Genomic DNA, 21613 nt, shown 5'->3' on the forward strand with positions numbered 1-21613 from the left:
CCTGCTAAATCATGGACCAAACAGACCAAAAATGCAAATAGTTATGAAAAAGTGTGCCCACACACACTCGCGCACCCTTTGCTTAAAAAAATCGAGGTCAGTTTATGTTCTGCTAGGCAGACACGCACACTCTCGGCCTACCTCTTAGTGTTTGTCTCGCCCTCACAAGCACAAATCCCAGTGAGAATGTAAAGAAAAGGGAAGTGAAAGGATTGCACGCAGGCACTGAAGCGGAAACCGCCATGTTTTATTCAGACGATTATGTAAACAAGTAGCACACGATTGACTCTCACTACCTGTCCCTTACAGACGCAAATAGCCTCGCCACATCATATGAGGTGAAGTGATTAAAGGTGACGAAGCAAAACACACACACACACACACACACATACAGGCATGCCCTCAAAGATAAACAAGCGTTGTTTATATGATTATCCATGCCGGGGGCGGACCATAGGAAAAACATTCAGGGTGTAATGATATGCCACTTCATAAACAGGAGGCAATTAGACAAGACACAGTGCATTTAGAAAGCTACACACAAACATTACATACAGTACCTTCAGATTAATACAGCAAGTTGCCACTGGATTATCAATGGCAGGTGTGTCAGGTGTGTGTGGACAAGCACTGAGAATTCCTGCAGCGTGAAAGAAAGAGAAGACCTCTGTCAGATATACTGTGCACACTTTTTGCTCCCACTTATTAAACAGGTGCTCTTTACGGCTGCTATGCGCTTAAATACCTTTGACAGAACAAGAGATGGCATTGTGCGCAGCTTAAACAGGTGATGTCAGTCTGTAGCTCTGCTGGAGTGGAAGTGTGTGAGATTTAAGTGGAAGCTGGTTAGTGACTGTAATCTGCTCAGCCTTGACATTTCACTACTTCTTCCACTGTTTCAGTGTATCTGGCACAAGATAAAGGCCGTTTTCACCCTTGTCCCCACTCCCCAGTGGTTGGGTCCGCATGCAGGACAGATCCGGGGCTCATTTTGGGGAGAGGCTTGTTATTACAGGTTTGTTTTTACTGTGGGCCGCTTGCATAATTGTAAGACGGTAGATAGGTAGACAGGTTGTTTAATAATGAACAGGTAGCAGATGCCAGCAGAGTCATAGCTTTATTACTGTTATGTTTGTTTGGTAGGCCACCAACACTTACACGATGATGGACTGCAGGACGTGTGGCATGTCCTCATGCAGGAACCTGCAAACAAGGAGCCCTTTTCATGTTGTGGTCGTGTAGGACAACACGAGATGTGCTTTTTACACAGTAATTGCAGTGCAAGCTCTAACACCAGTTTCTGTTTCCTTGCCATTAAAATATGTGGAACAGGGAAACTGTGGAACAGTGACCAAACGGACCAATTACATTCCTTACCACAAATGGGTCCTGCTCTAACACACCAATCCTCAGGTCTACTTCCGTGCGTACCCCGACTCCAAGCAAGGCCCAGCATGCTCTGATGAGGTCAATTTTGCACACCAGCTGCCCCGTCACCTGCGCAGAACCCCTCCTCCAGCTCAGGTCATGGACCTGATTTTGGGGGGATGGGTGCTGGAACGACAGGAGGTGGTGGTACTGGCAGTGTAGGACAACATGAGATGTGCGTTTTTCACAATAATTGCAGTGCAAGCTCTAACACCAGTTTCTGTTTCCTTGCCATTAAAATATGTGGAACAGGGTAACCGTGGAACAGTGACCAAACGGACCAATCACATTCCTTACAGTGCAGCTCCAGGAATTAATAGCTTTTACCACGCTGCAGACCTGGGCTTGCTTGACCTGGTGTGGAATCTGGAATCAGTACATGGGACTGCACCTGGGCACTTAACCAAATGTCCTAAACTCTCGAGGCAAAAGTACCAGTACAAAAATTGCAAAAATGAAAATGACCACTGGACATTACCACTGGACCCAGTTATTGCGATGGGCAATATGCATCAACTCCTGTAAGAAAATTCAACTGCAGTTATTAAATGTAGCTGCATTAGAAGAGTGAGTTAATTCATGTCTTTTCATCCTCCAGTGTTATTCATCACTATGGATGCCTTTGCTTTATTTTTTTCTTGCTGGTAAACTCTGCAAACCAGTAGTTTTTTTTTTATGTTCAAATTACAGTTTCTTTGATTTTCTTAATTTTTCCGTAGCCGAGTTGTAGTTTCCTATTGCTGTCATTCCTTGAAGCATACCCTGAAGTTTAGCTTTTCCATACAGGTGGGTGTAAGTCAGTATGCCATGGGGGTGGAAGGGGATCACTGAATTGGAACATGCAGGCGTCAGCTTTTTGGAACTGGAGGTGTACCTTTTCGATGAGCCAGTCAGTGCTTGTAGTGTGTGTAGTTTTTTTTTTTTTTTTTTTTAAAACAGCTTGTTCATGAGTTTTTGGCAGAGCTAGTTTTCTTATCTGTGAATCTGGCTTGCATAACTGCAAGAGAAGTTCTGATCGACTAATGCTGACTCTCTCCCGTTTACCTCCCTTCTGCTGGTTGTGTTTGTTCTCAGGAGGCAGGTTGTTTTAGAGGTTCTCTTGTGTGCACTGCACTTACTGACCGTAGTGAAAAAATGTCAAGCAATTAACCTGCTGGGATAAAAAGGACCGACTGTAGGATATGTTTGTCTTTGACCAGCAGGGCAACTCTTACCTGTATCGAGTTTAGGTCTGCAGGTATGTTAGCTGTGGCCCATTTCCTTGTGGTCTACTTATTAGTGACTTTTGTCCACCACCTCTGTGCCACTCGCTTTATAGCACTCTAACAACACGTCCAGTATTTCTGAAAGATTTTCTGTTTTTGTTCCGTAACTTAAAAAATATTTAGATGTTCTGTCTGTTTCTCTGTAGTTCACAATATCAATTACCTGTCATATCTTACCTTATATAAATATATTATATACATACAGTATATATGTAACCATTTCTTTATCTCTTCTTTATATTTTTTTGCAGGTAAAGCTCTTTGTGACAGTAATGCTGGTGACTATGGAGTGCCAACCCCTGGGCCTGCCTTTAAGGAGGTCTGGCAAGTTAAGGTTTGGCCAAAAGGACTGGGCCAGGCCAAAAACCTAGTGGGTATCTACCGACTATGCCTAACGGACAAGACAGTCAACTTTGTCAAGCTTAACTCAGATGCTGCAGCCGTAGTACTACAGCTGATGAATGTGAGACGCTGTGGCCACTCAGAGAACTTCTTCTTTGTAGAGGTTGGCAGATCAGCAGTGACCGGCCCAGGAGAGTTCTGGATGCAGGTGGAAGATTCTGTCGTTGCACAGAATATGCACGAGACTCTGCTTGAAGCTATGAAAGCGCTTAGTGAGGAGTTTCGCCAACGCAGTAAGTCTCAGTCTGCTACAGCAGGGGGAGGGGGAGGTGCTACTGCATCTAATCCAATCAGTGTTCCATCTCGTCGTCATCATCCAAACCCTCCACCCAGCCAGGTAGGATTCATCAGGCGACCTCGCACAGAGCCACCAGGCGGTGCTGGTGGAGGAGGGGGTGGTAATAGCAACAATGCATCCCCTACACCTCGGCATGGCTTTCCCAGAGCACGTACCTCCAGCGATGGAGGAAAAGTAGAGGAGGGAGTAACTGCAGGAACAGGAGGTGTTGCATCTAGTTCAAGTCCCACCGCAAATGGGTCCTGCTCTAACACACCAATCCTCAGGTCTACTTCCGTGCGTACCCCGACTCCCAGCAAGGCCCAGCATGCTCTGATGAGGTCGATTTCCACACCAGCTGCCCCGTCACCTGCGCAGAACCCCTCCTCCAGCTCAGGCCATGGACCTGATTTTGGGGGGATGGGTGCTGGAACGACAGGAGATGGTGGTACTTACAGTCGAATTCCTCTCCGCCAGCCCTCTGTTTCTGGTTCACTCAGTGACTATGGTTCCTCAGATGAATACGGCTCTAGTCCCGGAGAGCACTCTCTGCTGACTCCAACTATTCAGGCAGGATCTTCATGTAGCTCAGGGGGACAATCTCTTGGGGATGAGGCAGCCAATTACATCCTAATGGCACAGAGAGGGGCATCCAAATCACTGCCAACACATAACTCTTTGCCCCCAACCAGAAGGGTGCTGCGACGCTCCTCTAGCAGGGAAAGTGAAGCTGAACGTAGGCTGATGAGCAAAAGGGCATCCCTGCCTCCTATGACTCTTGAGAGACTTGCGCCACACCGTAGAGGAGGAGACGTGGAAGCTGAGGAAGATGACTATGCCATCATGTCCCGAAGCACCAGTCGTGAGTCTTTTACCTCTCGTCAGGATTCAGAAACAACTCCTGGTGGAAGTGGATACATTGATGTATCGGCAGAATCCAAGGGTGAAGCGGGAAGTGGCGGATCGAGTATACCTGGGGATGGTAATAGAGCAGTTGACAATGGGTACATGTCCATGCTGCCAGGGGTGACTGCTCCCCCAGTGTCCCTCTCTCACTCTCTGTCCGTAGCTGTGTCAGACACTGACTCTAAACCTGCCGATGACTACATGGCCATGACTCCAAACAACAGTATCTCCCCTCCTCAGCAGATACGTCTGCCCGTTTCTGGCACAGACGGTTATATGATGATGTCGCCCAATAGCAGCTGTTCTCCAGACCAGCGGGGGGTTCCAGCAGCCTGGGTTGGCAGCAACAGTGCGGACAGCAGGGTTGGCAGTGATTATATGAACATGTCACCTATCAGTGCCCGTTCTGCCAACAGCACGCCACCTCCTCATGAGTCCCTGACATCATCCGAACATCATCCTCAGCAGCCTCCTCCCAAAATGGTGTATTCTTATTATTCTCTACCCAGATCTTATAAGCACAACACCCCAACGCACTTTGAGGATGGACCAGGAAGAGGAAGGCACCCAGGCAGTAGAAATTGTGCTGGTCGAAGTCTTGCCAGTGGAAGAGGCACTTCTCAGTGTCAAGAACCTGGAGTGGGACGGCACCTGTCTCTTTCCTCTTCATCATATTCTTCAAGTTCAGCCAGCAGTGAGAGTCTGGGTGAGAGCGAGGAGAAGCTCACTCAGACAACACGAGCAGCAGCAGGGGCTCGAGTGAAGGATATCAGCAACTTGCACCAAAAACAGGGATCTGGGGTAGCTAAAGGGCAAGGCCAGAGGAACCGGCCTCTTAGCCTATTTGTGGATGTCTCTAAAGCCAACACTTTGCCCAGGGTTCGTGAGACCCCACTGCCACCTGAGCCTAAAAGTCCTGGTGAATATGTCAGCATTGAGTTCAAGAGTGAGAGAAGCATCAAAGGAGCAGGGAATGGATCTAGAGGACTTAGGCAAGGTGGCTCTGTTCCTTCCAACTCACATCGAATCTTGCCAAGGCCCACCTCTTGTGTTGCTGGTTTCTTACCATTTTCCCACAGCCCTTCTACTGCTATACCCCCCTCTACTGCTTCTGAGTATGTCAACATGGAGCTGGGAGCTTCTCCTTCCCCCTCATCTTTATCATTATCCCTCACTCCACTTGGTTTCCCATCTTTCCCAACTCCTCCGACCCCACCTGCAGCAGCGCCCAAAGCTTGGGATGAGAGATCAACCCCCCAAAATGAAGAGGAGCCTGAGGCCGAAATGGGGCATAGCAGGCATGTATCAGTCTCTCAGTCAGGGGACTCCCCTACAGTGTGTGCAGACTACACAGAAATGGCCTTTGGTTTAAGCTCAGGCACCACCTCAGACTCCACCCCACCTAAAGCCACCTTGCCTGACAGACCTGAACCCATAGTTCCCACCATAGGCCTAGGTCTTAACCTGGACTTTCCACTATCTAAAGGCCTAAATCCGGATCATGGCGCCAAGGTGATCAGGGCAGACCCTCAGGGTCGCCGCCGCCACTGTTCTGAAACGTTTCTGGCCCCTTCCTCAATGTCCTCCTGCCCTGCGAGCTCCTCTTCCTCCATCTCTGTGTTCAGCGAGCACACCCAAGCTATGGCACGGCGACTTGGTTTGGATGGCATGCTGTGGGGCAGTGGCACCTCGCTAGACATCCCAACTCAGTGTGTTAACCCTGGCGCAACTAGCCTTCCTACCACCCAGGCTTCATCTGTGGAGCAAGGGCTCAACTACATAGACTTAGATTTGGCCACCAAGGAGAGCCCACACCCTGTTGTAGATGTGCAGAATGCTTCCCAAACACCCGCAGCACGACTTTTCTCGTCCGTTCTGGGTGGTGGAACTGCTGCAGGTGCTGCAGGAACAGCAAGTACGAACAGCAGTGCCTCAAACCTTAACACCTACGCTAGTATTGACTTCTACAAGTCAGAGGAGCTACGATCACACCAAGGCAGCAGCAGCGGCAGCAGCAAAGATGGTACAGGTAGGAGCCATTTTGATCGTAACAGTCATAATTGCTGAAATTTGCTTTGTAAAATCAGTGTTTTAGTCAAGTTCAGATGATTAAATACAATACATGAAGGGATTAACCAAGGATAACCAAGGATAAAGCACTTCTGTGTTCCAGTCCCTTTGCTCCCTACCTTGTTTTTTTTTCCGTACTTAATAACAGCTTGTGTTAAATAGATTGAAAGCGGCCTATTGCTTAATGACACTTTATGTGGCAATGGTGTACTTTTACTATTTATTCATGTCCACCTGGCACCGCTGGGCACAGATGGCACCTGTGTGCTTTACACTGCCAGTGATAGTGATTAGAAAGTCATGGAAAGTTTTCTATTACCAATCTCACATCATAATCATTTTTTCTGATATATTTGCCCTTTGCAAGCAGCCTTAGAAATGTTTGTTTGAATCACCCGGCGCTGCCTTCATGCCATTTACATTCATCCAATAAAAAAACTTCCTGTTGTTTTTGAGCCACAGGCCCTGTATTTGAGTTAGATTTTCTTGTGCCATTTGCAGTATTCATTTGAGAGTGTGTGTGTGTGTGGGGGGGTTGTGGGATTCCGTGTCAGACTTGTTCGTATTATATTTTGTTTTATTGCATGCATAATTTGTTTGTGTGTGTAGATTTCCACTCAGCTTGTGTAATAATTTATAAGGAGAGTTTAGAAGGGGATTACTGAAATGCTTGTGTGAGTTCTGTGTTTGCGCAACGCTTCCCCCTCCTAAAATGACCTGGGATTAGCTTTACAGTTTCTTTTGTAGTTATTAAGGCCAAGATTTAAGTAAGGAGAGCTAAAAAGGCACCTTTAGCCTAGAGTCTTCAGCCTAGAGCAATTGGTCTGGCTTTTTGAAACTGCAAGTGCGTGAGCTTTTCACATTAACTCGACAGCGTGGCTGTGGCGTTGGGAGGGAATGTAGCGCACTGGCTGTGAATGTTGAAAGGGGGCCAACCTAGCTTTGGCCCAACGTGGGCACAACCTCAAAGCCCCCCCACCCCCACCCCTCCTCCTTCTTTCCCCATGTAATAAATGATCCTTTTGTTCACGGCTCCTCTCTATGACTCGTGGTGGTAGTGGTGTGCATGTTAGTGTATTTGTATATAAATATAAATGTGTGTGTGTGTGTGTGTGTGTGTGTTTGTGCTCATTTTTGCTCCATCAGACTTGATAGACTCTCGTATGTACTCTTTCTTTCCCTGCATGCAAATGGAGCAGCAGAGGATGGATAAAAATAGATTTTTGGGCTAGAACGAAGTGTTGGAATAGTGCCCTCTTCTATTTGAGGGTGGATAGGAGAGAGAGAGAAGAAGAGAGCGAGTAAGGGAGAGAGAGATGGCACCGCATGAGAGCCAGAGTGGGTGAGAGATGGGAAAGATATAGACAGGGTGTGAGACAGGCAGATGGTGAGGGCGAGAAAAAGGAGAGAGTGAGTTTGGGTCAGATTGGTATGTGGTGTTTGGCTGTATTTGAGGAAATTGTCTGAACCGAGTTGCGTGTATTTGATTTTTTTTCTTTGAGGGATGATCAGAGCAATTGCGGGGATTTTCCCAACCTAGACTCCAGACTGGCTCTCTTTGGACAGCAGAGAGAGGGGGAGGGAGAAAGAGCAGAATAGAGAAGAAACAAATAGAGAATATACATAGTAAAAGTAAGAGGAAGAGGAGCAGGCAGAGGAGAAGAAGGAGGAGTGGGCGGGAAGGATGTGGTGAGAGATGCCAGGGAAGTAACGATGTGTCTGGGCCCAGGAGGTGGACGTGTGTAGGTGTGTTTGCTTTCTTTCACTCTTTAAGTGTCAGTGTGTGTGTGGGGGTGTAATACAACTATTACTAGTGTAGTCTCTAAGCTTCTGTTAGTCTCTCCTTGCCTCTCTCGTTCTCGCTCATTCTTTGCTGTCACCCAGCATGTTTTACCCCCAGCCCCCAGGTCCTAAGCTCTTCTGTCAATCTTGCAAACTTGTACAAATACAGCAAGCATATACAGATACACTGTTTATGGAATTACAATCCACAATCTCTGTTTGTACTTACTGTTTCATTGTGTATCTATTAGGTAGCACATTATCTCTATAGAACAGATTGATGCTATTATGATTCCCTCCCCATAGAGCTGACAGTACTGATATAGTGGTACTGGTGTACTGGTGTTGGATAAACATTTAGTTTTACCAAGATTGGTGCCTAAGCTCTGTCTAAAGGATGTTGGCTCAGTGTGTATGTTAAGACAGTGTTGATTGAGCTTCTAATGAGCAATGTGGAACCATTCGTATTATATATATATATATATATATATATATATATATATATATATATATATATATATAACAAGCATTTAAAAAATAATAAAACACCTTTTATTAACGTTGACTTGCTTCTTTGCATATGGAGACAAACATGCAGTATGCTTTTACACTTTTCCATCTAAATATCGAGTTACCAAAAAATTATTTTTGAGGAACTGAGGTGCCTCCAAATCAAGTAGATTGCATTTTATGGCTACTGTGAAAGGGTGATTTTCAAAAAATTGGGAGACGAAAAGTAAAACTGTCCACTGGATTAACAGTGAAAGGGAATAAAATACTACACTGACATACACTATATGGACAAGTATTGGGACACCTTATTCATTGTTTCATGCAGCATAATGCAGTTTTTGTGACCGGTCTTGGAAGTAACACAGTGCAGTAGCAGCATTTCAGACCTGGAGTGGAAATGACAGAGACTCCATGCTTCATGCAAGTCAGTGTACCATCAAAATGATCTTGAAGCTGTAATTTAAAGATACAACAGCTACATAATGTTGCTTTAAGACTTATCCTCTCTCTCTTTTATTCAGCATTTCTTTCCTCTGAAGACACTCAGTAAGGTCTGAGTCTGAGCGTATGGCTCGTTCAGCGCTGAGACAAACGTGAAGAGGTTCAGTGTACTGCCTTATATCTGCCCAATATCTGCTGTTAAAGAAGCTAAGAAATACTCCAGATTTGATTTTCAGGAAAGTGACTCTTCCATTTCTTGCAAGCATACACACACACTCACACATGTGCGCGCACAGTGGGAGACTGTAAAGCTCTGGCTGCTCTCCACCCTGTTGCAGCAGCAGTGCCACGTGTGTCCTCACAGTATGCCCAGGGCTGCTGTGGTTAAATGCAGGCAAGGCTACTGGCACCAGTGGGGGTGAATTTCCCCACAGAGAGAACACATACACACGCGCGCACACACACAGACACACTGAATATGCACACTGATGTGCTGTAGGTAGTCTTCTCTAGGACCAAGCCAGAATGTATTAGTCAAGGTAATGCTGTGCAGTAGATTTACATTTGTATTTGCACCACACACACTATGCCTCGATGCTGAAATTGCTGATTCTACAGGTCTAGTTTGGTCTAGTCATCTAGACTAGTAATGTGTAGAGCTGGTCCAGGAGATCTACCACCCTGTAGCGTTTAGCTCCAACTCTAATCTAACACAACTGATCCAGGTAATGAAGGCCTTCAGGAACGTCTAAATAATAGAGGCAGTCGTGTTGGATCTGGACTCCTCAGGGGGGGGTAGATCTTCAGATTTTGAAGTTTGTAGCCAAGGTGGTCACTATTAATTTGCATTACACTGCATAGTGTAAATACCTGTCACCTACAGCTCGCCCTATGTCATAAATGGTGTTTGGCTATTTCCTTACTTAGTTACTCTGTACCACACTGTTCTACATACCATCTCATGTGTAGGCTGTATCCGTTGTATGCCATAGTGAGTCATTTTTCCAGTAGCACCCAGCCAGTCCTGAGGGACCAAACGCAGTCAGCTTTAACTCAGGACAAGCTGACCTGAGAGTGAAAAGGGAGCGAGAGAGAGAAAGAGAGAGAGAGGATTTAATTTGACTATTTATGTGCGTTCCTGAGACAGGCTAATATATGCGTGGTCCTGCATCCTGTGGCCTTGTGGGAGAGACACTTTGGGTCATTCGGTGCACCACCCTGTCTGCTGGGACATTGAGTTCATTCACTGGGATTTACAGACCCAGGATCAGTCTGTGTGTTTAATATTAATGATGGCTGTAAGCAGAACTGATGCTGGATCAGAAAAGGCCTCTGAAGTATTCGAAAATAACATGCTTGCTGTGCGGAGCTGTGAGGAGGTGTTTCTGGATGGCAAGGCTGGATTGATGTCAATGATAAAATAGTAAACAATATAATTATTTATGTAGAAATCTTTTCTGTGAGGTTATCTACCTCAGCGTTTAATCTCCACTTCAGACACATTTTGGATATAAATGAATTAGAAAGTGTCTTTGTTTTAGATATTTACTGAACAGTTTACTGAAGAGCACGGCCACGTCACCCCTACATACATGTCCCATGACAACTTACCTAAGCTTACATACCCATGCCTCAACATTTATTCCAACAAGCAATGAAAGCCATAATTTGTCTGTTTTGGTGTAATTACACCTCAGGAAGTGTCAACAATTGTCGCCTGTTGGGATAAACTTATAAAAATGGATTTGCAGATTTATGTCAGTTGTCTTGTAGCCTTATGAATGCTGCCCTTTGGTAAAGTGTTAGCACGTGTTTCTAAAAATGTGCAAAACTGCTGTAACTGCAGAATCACAGTGTTTAATATAATCATGTTACTATAATGGCAGTATAATGGTCTAATTACCATGGTATGGGTAGCTGTCTGTGTCAACCAGGCCTGTTCCCTTCCTTCTGTCTAGGGGTGGGCAGTATGACAACATGTCATCCCAATAAACAACGTCACAGGGTGCCGTTCTGAGAATAGCCGGTGTATTATTACTACAACAGCTAGAACATTGAACGACAGCATCCTCTCTTAAAACTAAAGGTGCTTTTTTGAGGGATGCCATTGAAGAAATGCATAAAGCTATACAACCTTTACATCAAGTGAACAAAAGATTTCTCACACACATCTAGTAGTAAGTTCTTTTTTTAACACTGATTTTGGGTGTCCTTGAAGGACACCCGTAGGTGGGACATGTTGGAGCTACGACAGACAACAAGTGTCTTGTTCTGCTGACAGTAGGCAAGAATGATTGGATTCAATACGGGTTCTGTTTTCTCCTTCCTAATACTTCTGGAATTACATTGGGGAGCTTATAAATATGAAGGCTTTGAAGTGACAGCAGCAAGGTGAAAGCCTAGGCTAACTTGGGATGTGTGTATGTGTGTGTGTGTGTGTGTGTGTGAGAGTGGGACTGCAAGTCAAGTTAAACACTTTAGCTTGTTAAATATAATTTTGTCTTGTTTACATGGAGTTTCACACTTGGAATTGAATTAGTCTTCTGTGTGTAGGCATGTGTGTGTGTTGGGCTCTATGAATGAAGACACTTGGCATTGGTTCTTGCCATTACTGTGTACAGTGTAATATTAGTGTAGGTGTAGAGTTAGTCTTCTGTGTGGTGGCTGAATCAGTTGTTAATATAGAAGCAGTGTGCGCTCCGAGGAACATATAGCATATGCATACTGTTCACACCAGCAGTACCTAACCTACGTCTTTCCACCAATGTAAAACTGGGAGTTGTGAACATAGGATTTCTTACTCCTAATGTTTCTGCATTGTTTTAGTGAAAGACAAGGGAAAGGCATCATAGGAGTGTATTTCTAAATGCTTCTTAAGCTCTTTAAATCCAAGCGTATCATACTTCACACATTTAAGCTTTTGAGACCTCTTCAAAGGTGATAGTAAAATAATTTCAGTAATGATTAAATAATGACTACATACTAACAATAACGCATCATAAATGAAATAAATAATAAGTTACATATATTGAAAATATATTGATGCAGATTTTGTGCTCCCTGGTGGGTCATCTGTGCACTGCATGCACCAGAAATATACACGTTTGAAATGACTTGAATAAAATAGAGGCAACTCAGAGAGTAACACAGAGTAACACACAGTTTTTGTGTTTGTGTAAAAAAAAATACTGTGAGACAAACATTGTAGATTTATTAAATATAATACAAAATAAAAGTCATAAATGCAAAGTGTTAATAAGTTATTTCATTTAATTTTAATTCAAGTTTAATTTTTAAGTATTTGGTCAGAAGGTCAAAAGAACGCTCCAGTTCTTCAAAGAATTATCTGGCAGTTATTGGATGGTTCAGGCATTAAAGGGTTAAACAATGCAGAGCTTAAACAAGCAGAGCAGCAGTTTGTGGCCTAGTTGATGGAAAGCTGATTGTTGCGTCACATTTGAAGCTGAACGTTTTATGCTGAACGTCTCAGTCCCATGGGTGGGACCATACTGACCATAGACCAGCCATGGCAGATCTTCTAGTGGGTGAATTGGTGAATTGGTAGAATGGGTTAAAGCAAGTTACCCACCACACTCTAGTGGGCTCTATATAGAGTAATGAGAAAGTGGTCTTATGTGGCCAGATTGCTGTAAACCCCCTGAGAGGTAAGTCTGTTTGTAGCGTCTGCTAAATGCTTTAAATGTAAAGGTAAAGGTGCACGTATTTGTCACTGTACAGTGTGTCCTCCGCATTTAACCCATCTGGTAGTGAACACACACTCACACACACACATGTGTTAGGGGCAGTGAGTACACACACACACCCAGAGCGGTGGGCAGCCAACTCCAGCGCCCGGGGAGCAGAGAGGGTAAAGGGCCTTGCTCAAGGGCCCAACAGTGGCAGCTTGCCGAGCCCGGGAATCGAACCCACAACCCTGTTATCAATATCCCGGCGCTCTAACCGCTGAGCCACCACTGCCCATAATGTAAATGTAAGTTCTGGCTACCTGTAACAGTCCGCCCAGAGTGAGTTCTAATAGCATTACAGTTTGCTGCAGCAGATCTGTAACATTTTGAAACCTCTGCACCTTTTAAGGTGGAAAAGCTGGTTCCTGCATTTTAGGGATGCACTGTATGTTGTAGGAAGACTCGTAAGTAAACTTCGATTCAATTTAATACAATTAAATTTTATTTATATAGCGCTTTCTACAACAAATGTTGTCACAAAGCAGCTTTACAAAGATCCAGGTCTGAGCCTTTTTGGAGTAAGCTAATGGATAACAGTGGCAAGAACCCAACCCTCTTGGGTCGAGAGGAAGAAACCTTGAGAGGAACCAAGACTCAGTCAGAAGCATAGTCATGCAGTGAGGTGAGGATGAATCAATGCAAGGCCCTAGAGCAGGGCAGCCGGGCAGGAGGGTAGTGAAGAGCCAGGTCAGGTGGAACCAGGATGGAACAGTTGGAACTGGGCATTTCAATACATGAAAAGAGACAGAAAGAAAACAGAAAGGAGGGAAAACACAAGGGGTTAGGAGGAGCGCAGGAAAATGCCGGAGGGGGGTTAATATAGCATGATAAGATCCAAAAAATGGACTTGTATCAGCAGCAAATGGACAGATTTGATAAATCAGTAGAATTAAAGCTGACTGTTGCGTCACTTTTGAAGCTGACCGTTAGAATCAGATGAGTGGGACTGTACAGGTGAAAGGGTTACGGTGTATTGAGGTTTCCTTCCGATGCTTTTCTGTTCAGTAAAAAAAAGGGAAACATTTGGGAATTGACGGTCATCTTCTGCTGAAAGCATTTCACCACCCAGCTCCACTCATCTGCAGGCTCTGCTGTTCACTCATCTGCCCGCTCTGTTGTTCCGCTGGTCCGTTTGCCTGATTGCTTACTCAGCGAAAGTGGACACGGCGGGATGAGTTTCAGCATCAGCATACACAGGTACAGAAAACACACACAGGAACACTGTATAATCAATCAGATCTAATGATGGTGAGATTTTAGATTTTAAATCAAATCGAATCCTTCTGAGGTCACAGATTTAACCCCTTAGAATGAAGGTGTGTGTGAATGTGGTTCTTAGTGTATTTTTGGAACTGTAATGTAAATGTGTGTGTGTGTGTGTGTGTGTGTGTGTTTGAAAGCCTGGATATGTGCCCATCTGTAAGTGTATAACACCACTGCCCTGCTGCCCAGCTGTACGTTTATTGAATTGTGTGAGTGTATGAATTGTGTGTGTGTGTGTGTGTGTATGGGTTGCATCAGCTGGTGCCCAGAGCTACAGAGCTACTCTCCCTCTCTCTCTCGGTGCTTAATCTCCCATTGACTACAGTGAGGGAGAGGAAATGGGAGGATTTCAGATCATGTGGGGTGAATAGACAAGCTAATCCCCTTTTTAGAGAGAGCGAGAGAGAGACAGAAAGAGAGAGACAGAAAGAGAGAGAGAGAGATACTATACCAGTAATAATCATATGGGTTTGGAGATGCCAGCTCACAGGTCATTTACTGCACAATCACCACAGTGATGTTTGTGTGATGCTGGGATTAGAAAGAGAGATATTTGGAAATAACTATAAAGAAAGAGAGAGAGAGAGAGAGAGAGATGTGCAGATAACTACTCCAGCAGATGCAGGCAAATCATATTACTTGTTATTTTGCATGTTCGTCTATCAGGTATTCTCCAGTGTATTGTACTGTTCTTTATGGAAAGCAGACAGGCTGCTCTGCTTTCTGTCTGATCACCCCCGCAGGGCGTGACTACTCAGATAAACTCCTTCAAGTGTTACATAATCAGGTTTTCAGTTATGTGAAGTATCAAATACCAAAACATCCAAATAAATGGTGCCATCATGTCATTTTTACAGATGTTTTGAACTGAGTGTCTGACATTTAAGTGGGTGAGTGGATGTTGGGACCATGGGTGGACAATGTACACAGCTCCACGATTTATTTTCTTAAGCCAAAGTACAAAAATACTCACTTTTTTTTTACTTAATTTACTTAAGTATGAAAACATTTTATTTTATTAAATCTGATTGCTGAAACCACCTTAGAAGCTGTGACACGTTTGATCCACATAGTAAACACTGCCTGTCTCTCTCCAAGATGCATTTGACAACCAAAATGAATAACCGAAACCTCTCCCAGAACAACCCACTGCCACGCAACGAGCAAATTTGCATATTTGCACAGCAATCGGATTTTAGTCAGACTAACCAGAGTTTAAAAAATTATTCTAAGAGCCTGTGACTGACAGGGGTTCAAAAAACATTTGGGGCCCTGAGTGGTCCAGCGGAATAAAGGTGCCATCACTACAGCCAGAGGATCGCTAGTTTGAATCCCAGTTTTGCTTTTAGCCACTGGCAGCCGGGATGCGGAGACAGCACAATTGCTCCCTCCAGGGTGAGTAGATGGCACTTTCTCCTCACATCTCTCCAGTGCAATGCTGGCTGGCACTGGTGTCCGCTGGTCAATGCATCAGAGTCGTGTAGCGCTCACAGCACTTGCCCGGTGATGTTTCATCAGCAGCAGTTAGGAAAAAAGAGCCAATGGCTGACTGCGCACTTGTCTGTCCCGGTCTTCACAAGTATCAGAAGCATTGCACTGTGATGGGGCAGATTATGTATGGGATGGGTAATTGGCGATGGTCCAGATTGGGGAGAAAATGGTTAAAAAATGTTTAGATTTGTTAGAGTTGTTGTGGGGCCCAGTGTAATATCTTTTTATGGGGCCCAAAATCCCTGGCAGCGCCCCTACTGACTGGTAGAGCATGGCACGTTTATCTCTTTGGGATATTGGAATACTGTTTGTTCAGAAATGCGATTATGTTCATTCCTGGTTCTCCTGTTTCACTTAGTTGTTACGTGACCAAGGCCAAACTGATGCAGTTCTGATCAACTTCGGAGCAGTTCAGTTGCTCAACAGTGTACTGACACACAAGCGCACGCACATACACACAGTGGCCTCCAGAGTACAGATAAGAAAGGGCCTGCCAGCGGAGGTGGCAACAATTCGCTGCCATTGAACAGCGATAGATGAACAAACAATTGAGAAAGAGACGCGAGAGAATAAGAAGAGAGAAGACGAGAGAGCAAGAAAGAGAGCCCATTTTGGACTTTGATTTTTCCTTGCTTTTGCGTCAGAGGAAGTGGGGTACGCACGGTTGCCTTAGCAATGCTTATGAGTACGTCTTTCTCTCCTGCTCTCTCTCTCTCTCTCCTTTCTCTCCTCCGCTTTCACTCTCTTTAACTCACTCCCTCACCTTTCTCTCTCTTTCACTCTCTTTCTCTCTCGCTCTATATTCCTCCCCCCAGCAACTCACTCTGTTCTTTCTTCTGTCTTCCTTCCTGTTTTTTATCTTGGCCCTTTCCGCCTCCTTTTCACTCCCCATATCTCTTTCACTTGTCCCCTTTTTGACTCCCTCCCCCCCCCTCCCCCCCACATACACTCTTCCACATGGCATCGCTGGGAAACATTCAGCATTCATTTTTGAATTTTTTGAATCATTTAATTAATGATGTTTTTGAGAATTGAAGTATTGCTAAACATAATATTGTAATACTCAAGTGTATCAGTATTTTCTTACACCCCTAATACGTACTGTACATTGATTTAGGCTTGTGGGTAATGTCCTGTGTTTAAAAAAAGGCATAAAATGTGACATATATTATGTTCCATGCAATATTAAACACAAGCATTTTACAAACTTACATCAGCAAACACAAACATGAGTGTTTTGGCCGCGTTATAAGGATACGCTGTATGTTGTGGGAAGATAGATGAGTGACAGATTTGACATCATTGTTCATCAGCATTAAAACGGGGGGTTTCTACAGATCATATCGCTGCTGTCCAATGAAAACTCTTAAAAAAAAATCTCCATTTATAGTTTTCGCCTTCCTGTAGCTGCACTGTGTGAATAATTTTTGATGAATAGACCAATAGAACTGACTTGACTTTGAATAAACTCTAATTTTACATTGACTTTAATTCAAGGTTGAGAAGATTTTTGCCATCGTTTTGGAGCTACATGTGTTTTTTACTGGACAGCGATGATATTTGAGAAGGAATGGAAAATTCAAAAACTCTCAGCCAGCTACTTTTTCTATTGATGCTGCAATGGAGATACGCTTAATTCAAACTCTTAATTCAGACTCTGTTGGATCTGAAATAAAATCACTGAGGTCAGAGAAAATAATCACAGGCAGCACAAATAATTGGGCAATTGCCACAGGTATAATAACAATAATATTTCATGTGACTCAACCATCAATCAAAGACTGTCTGTGGCAGGTAGATAGGTAGCCACTGGCCAGATACCTTTCTCATGCGTGCACGTTTCAACAAAGTCAGTCCCTCAGTCAGTCTGTCACTCAAAATAGTAAAGGCTCTTCTAGATCAGCCTGCTAGGCAGTCCAGCAAAAACCAATGACAACACGTGCAAAAATGTGTTTGTGTAGACTTGTGTCTGTGTGTGTATGTGTGGAGAGGGGGGGGCAGTAGTAGTAGACCTGACAGGGCTTATTCTGGTGAAGGTGAAGTGAAAGAAACAAAGATGGGCAGATAAGAAAAGGAGTACAGGGACAGAGTGGGGGTAAAGACCCAGGTTTTCTTGTTCCGATGTGCAGTGGAGAGGCCCAGTGTGTTTGTGTGTGTCTGTGTCTGTGTGTGTGTGTGTGTGTGTGTGTGTGTGTATTGTAACTGGAGCGGATGTATTCCTTGCAACTCTGGTTTCACAGGTTAAAGGTAATGGAAAGACCTGCTCCCAATACTCATCTTGCTTGAGTGTGTGTGTGTGTGTGTGTGTGTGTGGCAGTTTTAGTTACCACACACTCTTTGGTAGGGTCTCCATGGCATTGTTTAATTAGAAGTTCCTGTAGGTTTCTGTGTTGTGAAGGATAATGAAAATGATGCACATGCAACATTTGTATACACACATACACACACACACACACACACATACACACACAAACACTCTTTGTCTCTCTCTACTCTCTACGTCTTTCTCTCTCAAATGGCCCAAAGCCTCTCTGGCACTGTTCGCAGTTGGTGAGTCAGCAGACATACTTTAGCTGTGGAACAGTGTGTGTGTCTGTGCGTGTGTGTGTGTGTGTGTGTATATACTGTATATCAAAGGTTATGTTCTGTAGTAGTTGCTGCACATGTACTGTTGGATCAGATTGAGCACCCAATCATAACACATGAAATGCTGATCAGATAAATAAGATACTGTTCTCAGTCCCTCCCTTTCTTTTATTTTATAGTCTCTCTCTCATGTCTTAGTGTATCTCTCTCCTCTTTCTCAGTCTCTCACCTCTCCATCCTCTTTCCTCTCTCGTCTCCCCCTTATTACTCAATCTCTTTCCTCTCAGTGACCCTGTATTCTACATATACAAACACACGGCAGTAGAAACTGAATCAGGGTCGGTCAGTGTGGCTGTGCAGTGTGTTACTGAATTCAGCATTACTGAATGCAGTGCTACACTTTCACTCAGGTCATTGTTTGCGCATTTAGTCTGACTCAGAGTAGAGCAGAGGACAGTTGTATTCTGTCCCTATTAATACCCGCATTCATTCTTTTGCAACAGCACATGCTATTGCTTAAGTTCTCTATTTCTGTTACTCAGTAGTTACTCAACTCTCTTCAGTTAGGACCCCCGCCATCTTCACTCCCCCCCACATTCAGCCAGGATGCTTCCTAGAGACTCTGGAGATTAGTTCTCCATTACACACACACACACACACACACACACACACACACACACACACACTACTCATATTCTATTGCATTTCCCACACACACATGGTTAAATGCAATACCGGGCAGCACATCAAGTTTTTAAGATATATTTGATTTGTTTCTTGGATGAAATCTCACGAGACTGTAGTGACACAAAGAGTTGTGCTTCACAGACATCCCTAAAGTGAACCATTACACTTTAATGCAGCGTAAAACTTTCCGAAATCTTTTCTACTCCACCTTTGAGGCCGTTGCTTGATATATCACCAACCAAAACTGTGTTTTGAAAGCAAAAATTTCCTGTTCTTTGCATGTGTTTAGAGAGATAGCCCTAAATGTTCCCGGCAGATAAGAAAGGTTTAAAAGAGAATTCTAATTATTTACTGCATAATTGAGCCACTGAGATTCAGACTGGTCAAAAAAAAGGAAGTTGTCTGGAACATAATCTGAAGCTCCTCCTCCTACCAAACTAACATCCTCCATCAACTACATCTCTTCTGTGTCAACAGGTTCACAGCAAACTGTGTCACTGTCCAAGTACTTATGGACTGCACTGTATCTTCTCCACTTTTAAACAGAAGTGTGGTAAAACTGGAGGAACCTTTCCGCTTGTTTTAGTGAAATACAAGTACACAAAAGGGGTTACGGATCTTTTAAAGGTTTATGTATGTGTGTGTATGTTCTATGAAGCCCTCTAGGCGGTACTGGTTAAATCTTGTTGGAGACTGATAAAAGAACATGCTGAACCACAGGCTGTATTGCGTAACACACACACACACACACACTTACATTCAATCAACTAGATCAAACTGTTCCCAACATGCCGTTCTACTCACTGAAGCCTCTTAACGTTCATTCACTTTTACTACACTTACCATTCACTACGCTTGCATGGCCTTGGCTGCTGCTGTGGAAAGCTGAATGTGTTCTAAACACAGTTAAAGGGCTAGTAAGAAGCATTTTTTATCCTTGTTCTGATGGCTCACGAGTGGCTATCATTTCTTTTATCATTTGCTTTAATAGGTTGAGGCCTAACCGATGTCACATTAACCTGATCTGTATGAATGTGATCTAGTAAAGTCAGAAATGCATAGATGTTTTTATAGCGTCAAAAACATGCATCATTTAGCAGAAGAAATCACATGAATATCCTGAAAAAAAAAAAAAAGCATATATCACTATTAGAAAACAGCTAATGTTGGTCAGTTGGTACCACATCAGCACAGGTCGTAATGTAACCAGGCATAATGTCACAGTTGTGCATAAACTTGGGCCATTATGTGAAGATTTTATGATAAATGCAGACATCCCACCTCTCCCAGACATTGTTTTTTCTTTAAATCGAGTAACAGAGTTACTGACTGACATCCATAGTAAGAGTCAGATCAGAGACCCTGATTAGTTTACTTAGCACAAAGAGACCAATCAGCTTTCTCTGTGGGCGGGATTTACATTCAACATCTCTCTTTTAGTGTCCATCAATTCAGTTCAGTCCAGTTCTGCAGCAACGTGGAACTTAAACACACTTCAACCCAGACTATACGTAAGTGCACCCTGCCTAAAAGGGGGCAAAATAATTATCGTGCTGCTGCACTATTTACAGCAGTGGTGTTTATATTGCCCATGGTGGGTAAATAACTGGAGAAGACATGTTGAGGTGAGTTAACAGGTTTTATTCTTTCATCAGTATAGCAAACTAGTAAACTGGCTAGCTGTGCTAATCTGTTGCTAGTATATTGAAGTCATTTGTGATGAGGCCAAACCCCCTTTAGACTTCAAATTATGATTAAAGTTAGCATTCAAAAAATCATCTATTAAATAGAATAAAATAGAGTAAAGGTCACATTTTCAGCAACTTGGTTTAAATATTAGACAGAATTACTAAACAAGGTATTACATAAGATAATCTAATAAAAATAGTTCTATGTTTTTATCTCTTTTAGGGACCGCTACAGATAAGCCAAGCACAGGGAGAAAAGTATTACACCATTTTAAACACACACATGCACAGATCATATAGTTGTGTGACAGCAACGATATGGTATTTTAAACACATTGGTATGCTGATAACCAGCACCAGACCAGCATGAACCAGTATGCGGTGTGTTTTGAACTCTGATATGCTGGTCAGTCAGCACCAGACCAGCACTAAACTTGCATAAACCATGGAATTCATGCTGATCTAAGCTATTTTTATCAGAGTAGTAATATAATCACATCTCTGTAGTTTCATTGTTAATCTGGCTGAAAAAAACAATACAACAATAAAACAATAATTGCTTGCAGATCTAAACTGGACTCTTAATGAGCTTTTGCATGCTCACTTAGGAAAAAAATACAGCGCATCCAACAAGAACAAGAGCCTCAAACACCTTTTATGCAGCCACAAGAAGACATGACAGCATGGAAAGCACTGATTCTACAGACTTCTGACTATGAGTAACGTTATCAATGTAACTTGCACCATAACTCATTAACATGCATCACAGGATAACATGCATCACAGGTCACAGTAATTAAGCTCAGTCAAGGTCAAACTCCTTCAAATCCCAATCCCATCAGTGCTGAAAGGTTCAGGGAGCTGAGAGTATTGCTCATAGTTAATTTACTTCTTTGAAATGACCTGGACTCAAAATGGACCTTTTTTTGCTTTCATCTCTCTAGTCACACATTAACAGTCCCAGGACATTCCAGTGGGACTAAATGTTGGTTACACACTCATATGCCTTAAGAATGAGTCAGCTTGTTTGCATTGTAGTCATTGTATTTATGGAATAATAAGCCTAAG

General features: G+C 43.6%; 1 protein-coding gene across 2 annotated transcripts in view; it reads left to right on the plus strand.

Annotated features, from left to right (window-relative positions):
- LOC140562129 (insulin receptor substrate 1-B) overlaps window positions 1–21613 on the plus strand; it is a 58435-nt gene that overhangs the window by 19882 nt on the left and 16940 nt on the right. The window contains exons 1-2 of one of the 2 annotated variants that reach the window (XM_072687541.1): window positions 1884–1949; window positions 2945–6307. In XM_072687541.1, coding sequence (XP_072543642.1) covers window positions 1889–1949; window positions 2945–6307 — 3424 coding nt within the window. In that variant the 5' untranslated portion in view covers window positions 1884–1888. Of the gene's footprint in view, window positions 1–1883; window positions 1950–2944; window positions 6308–21613 lie in introns of those variants that run through there. The other variant, XM_072687540.1, reaches the window with a different exon arrangement.

This window comes from Salminus brasiliensis, chromosome 9, assembly GCF_030463535.1.
Source record: "Salminus brasiliensis chromosome 9, fSalBra1.hap2, whole genome shotgun sequence".
NCBI classification, from domain to species: Eukaryota; Metazoa; Chordata; class Actinopteri; order Characiformes; family Bryconidae; genus Salminus; species Salminus brasiliensis.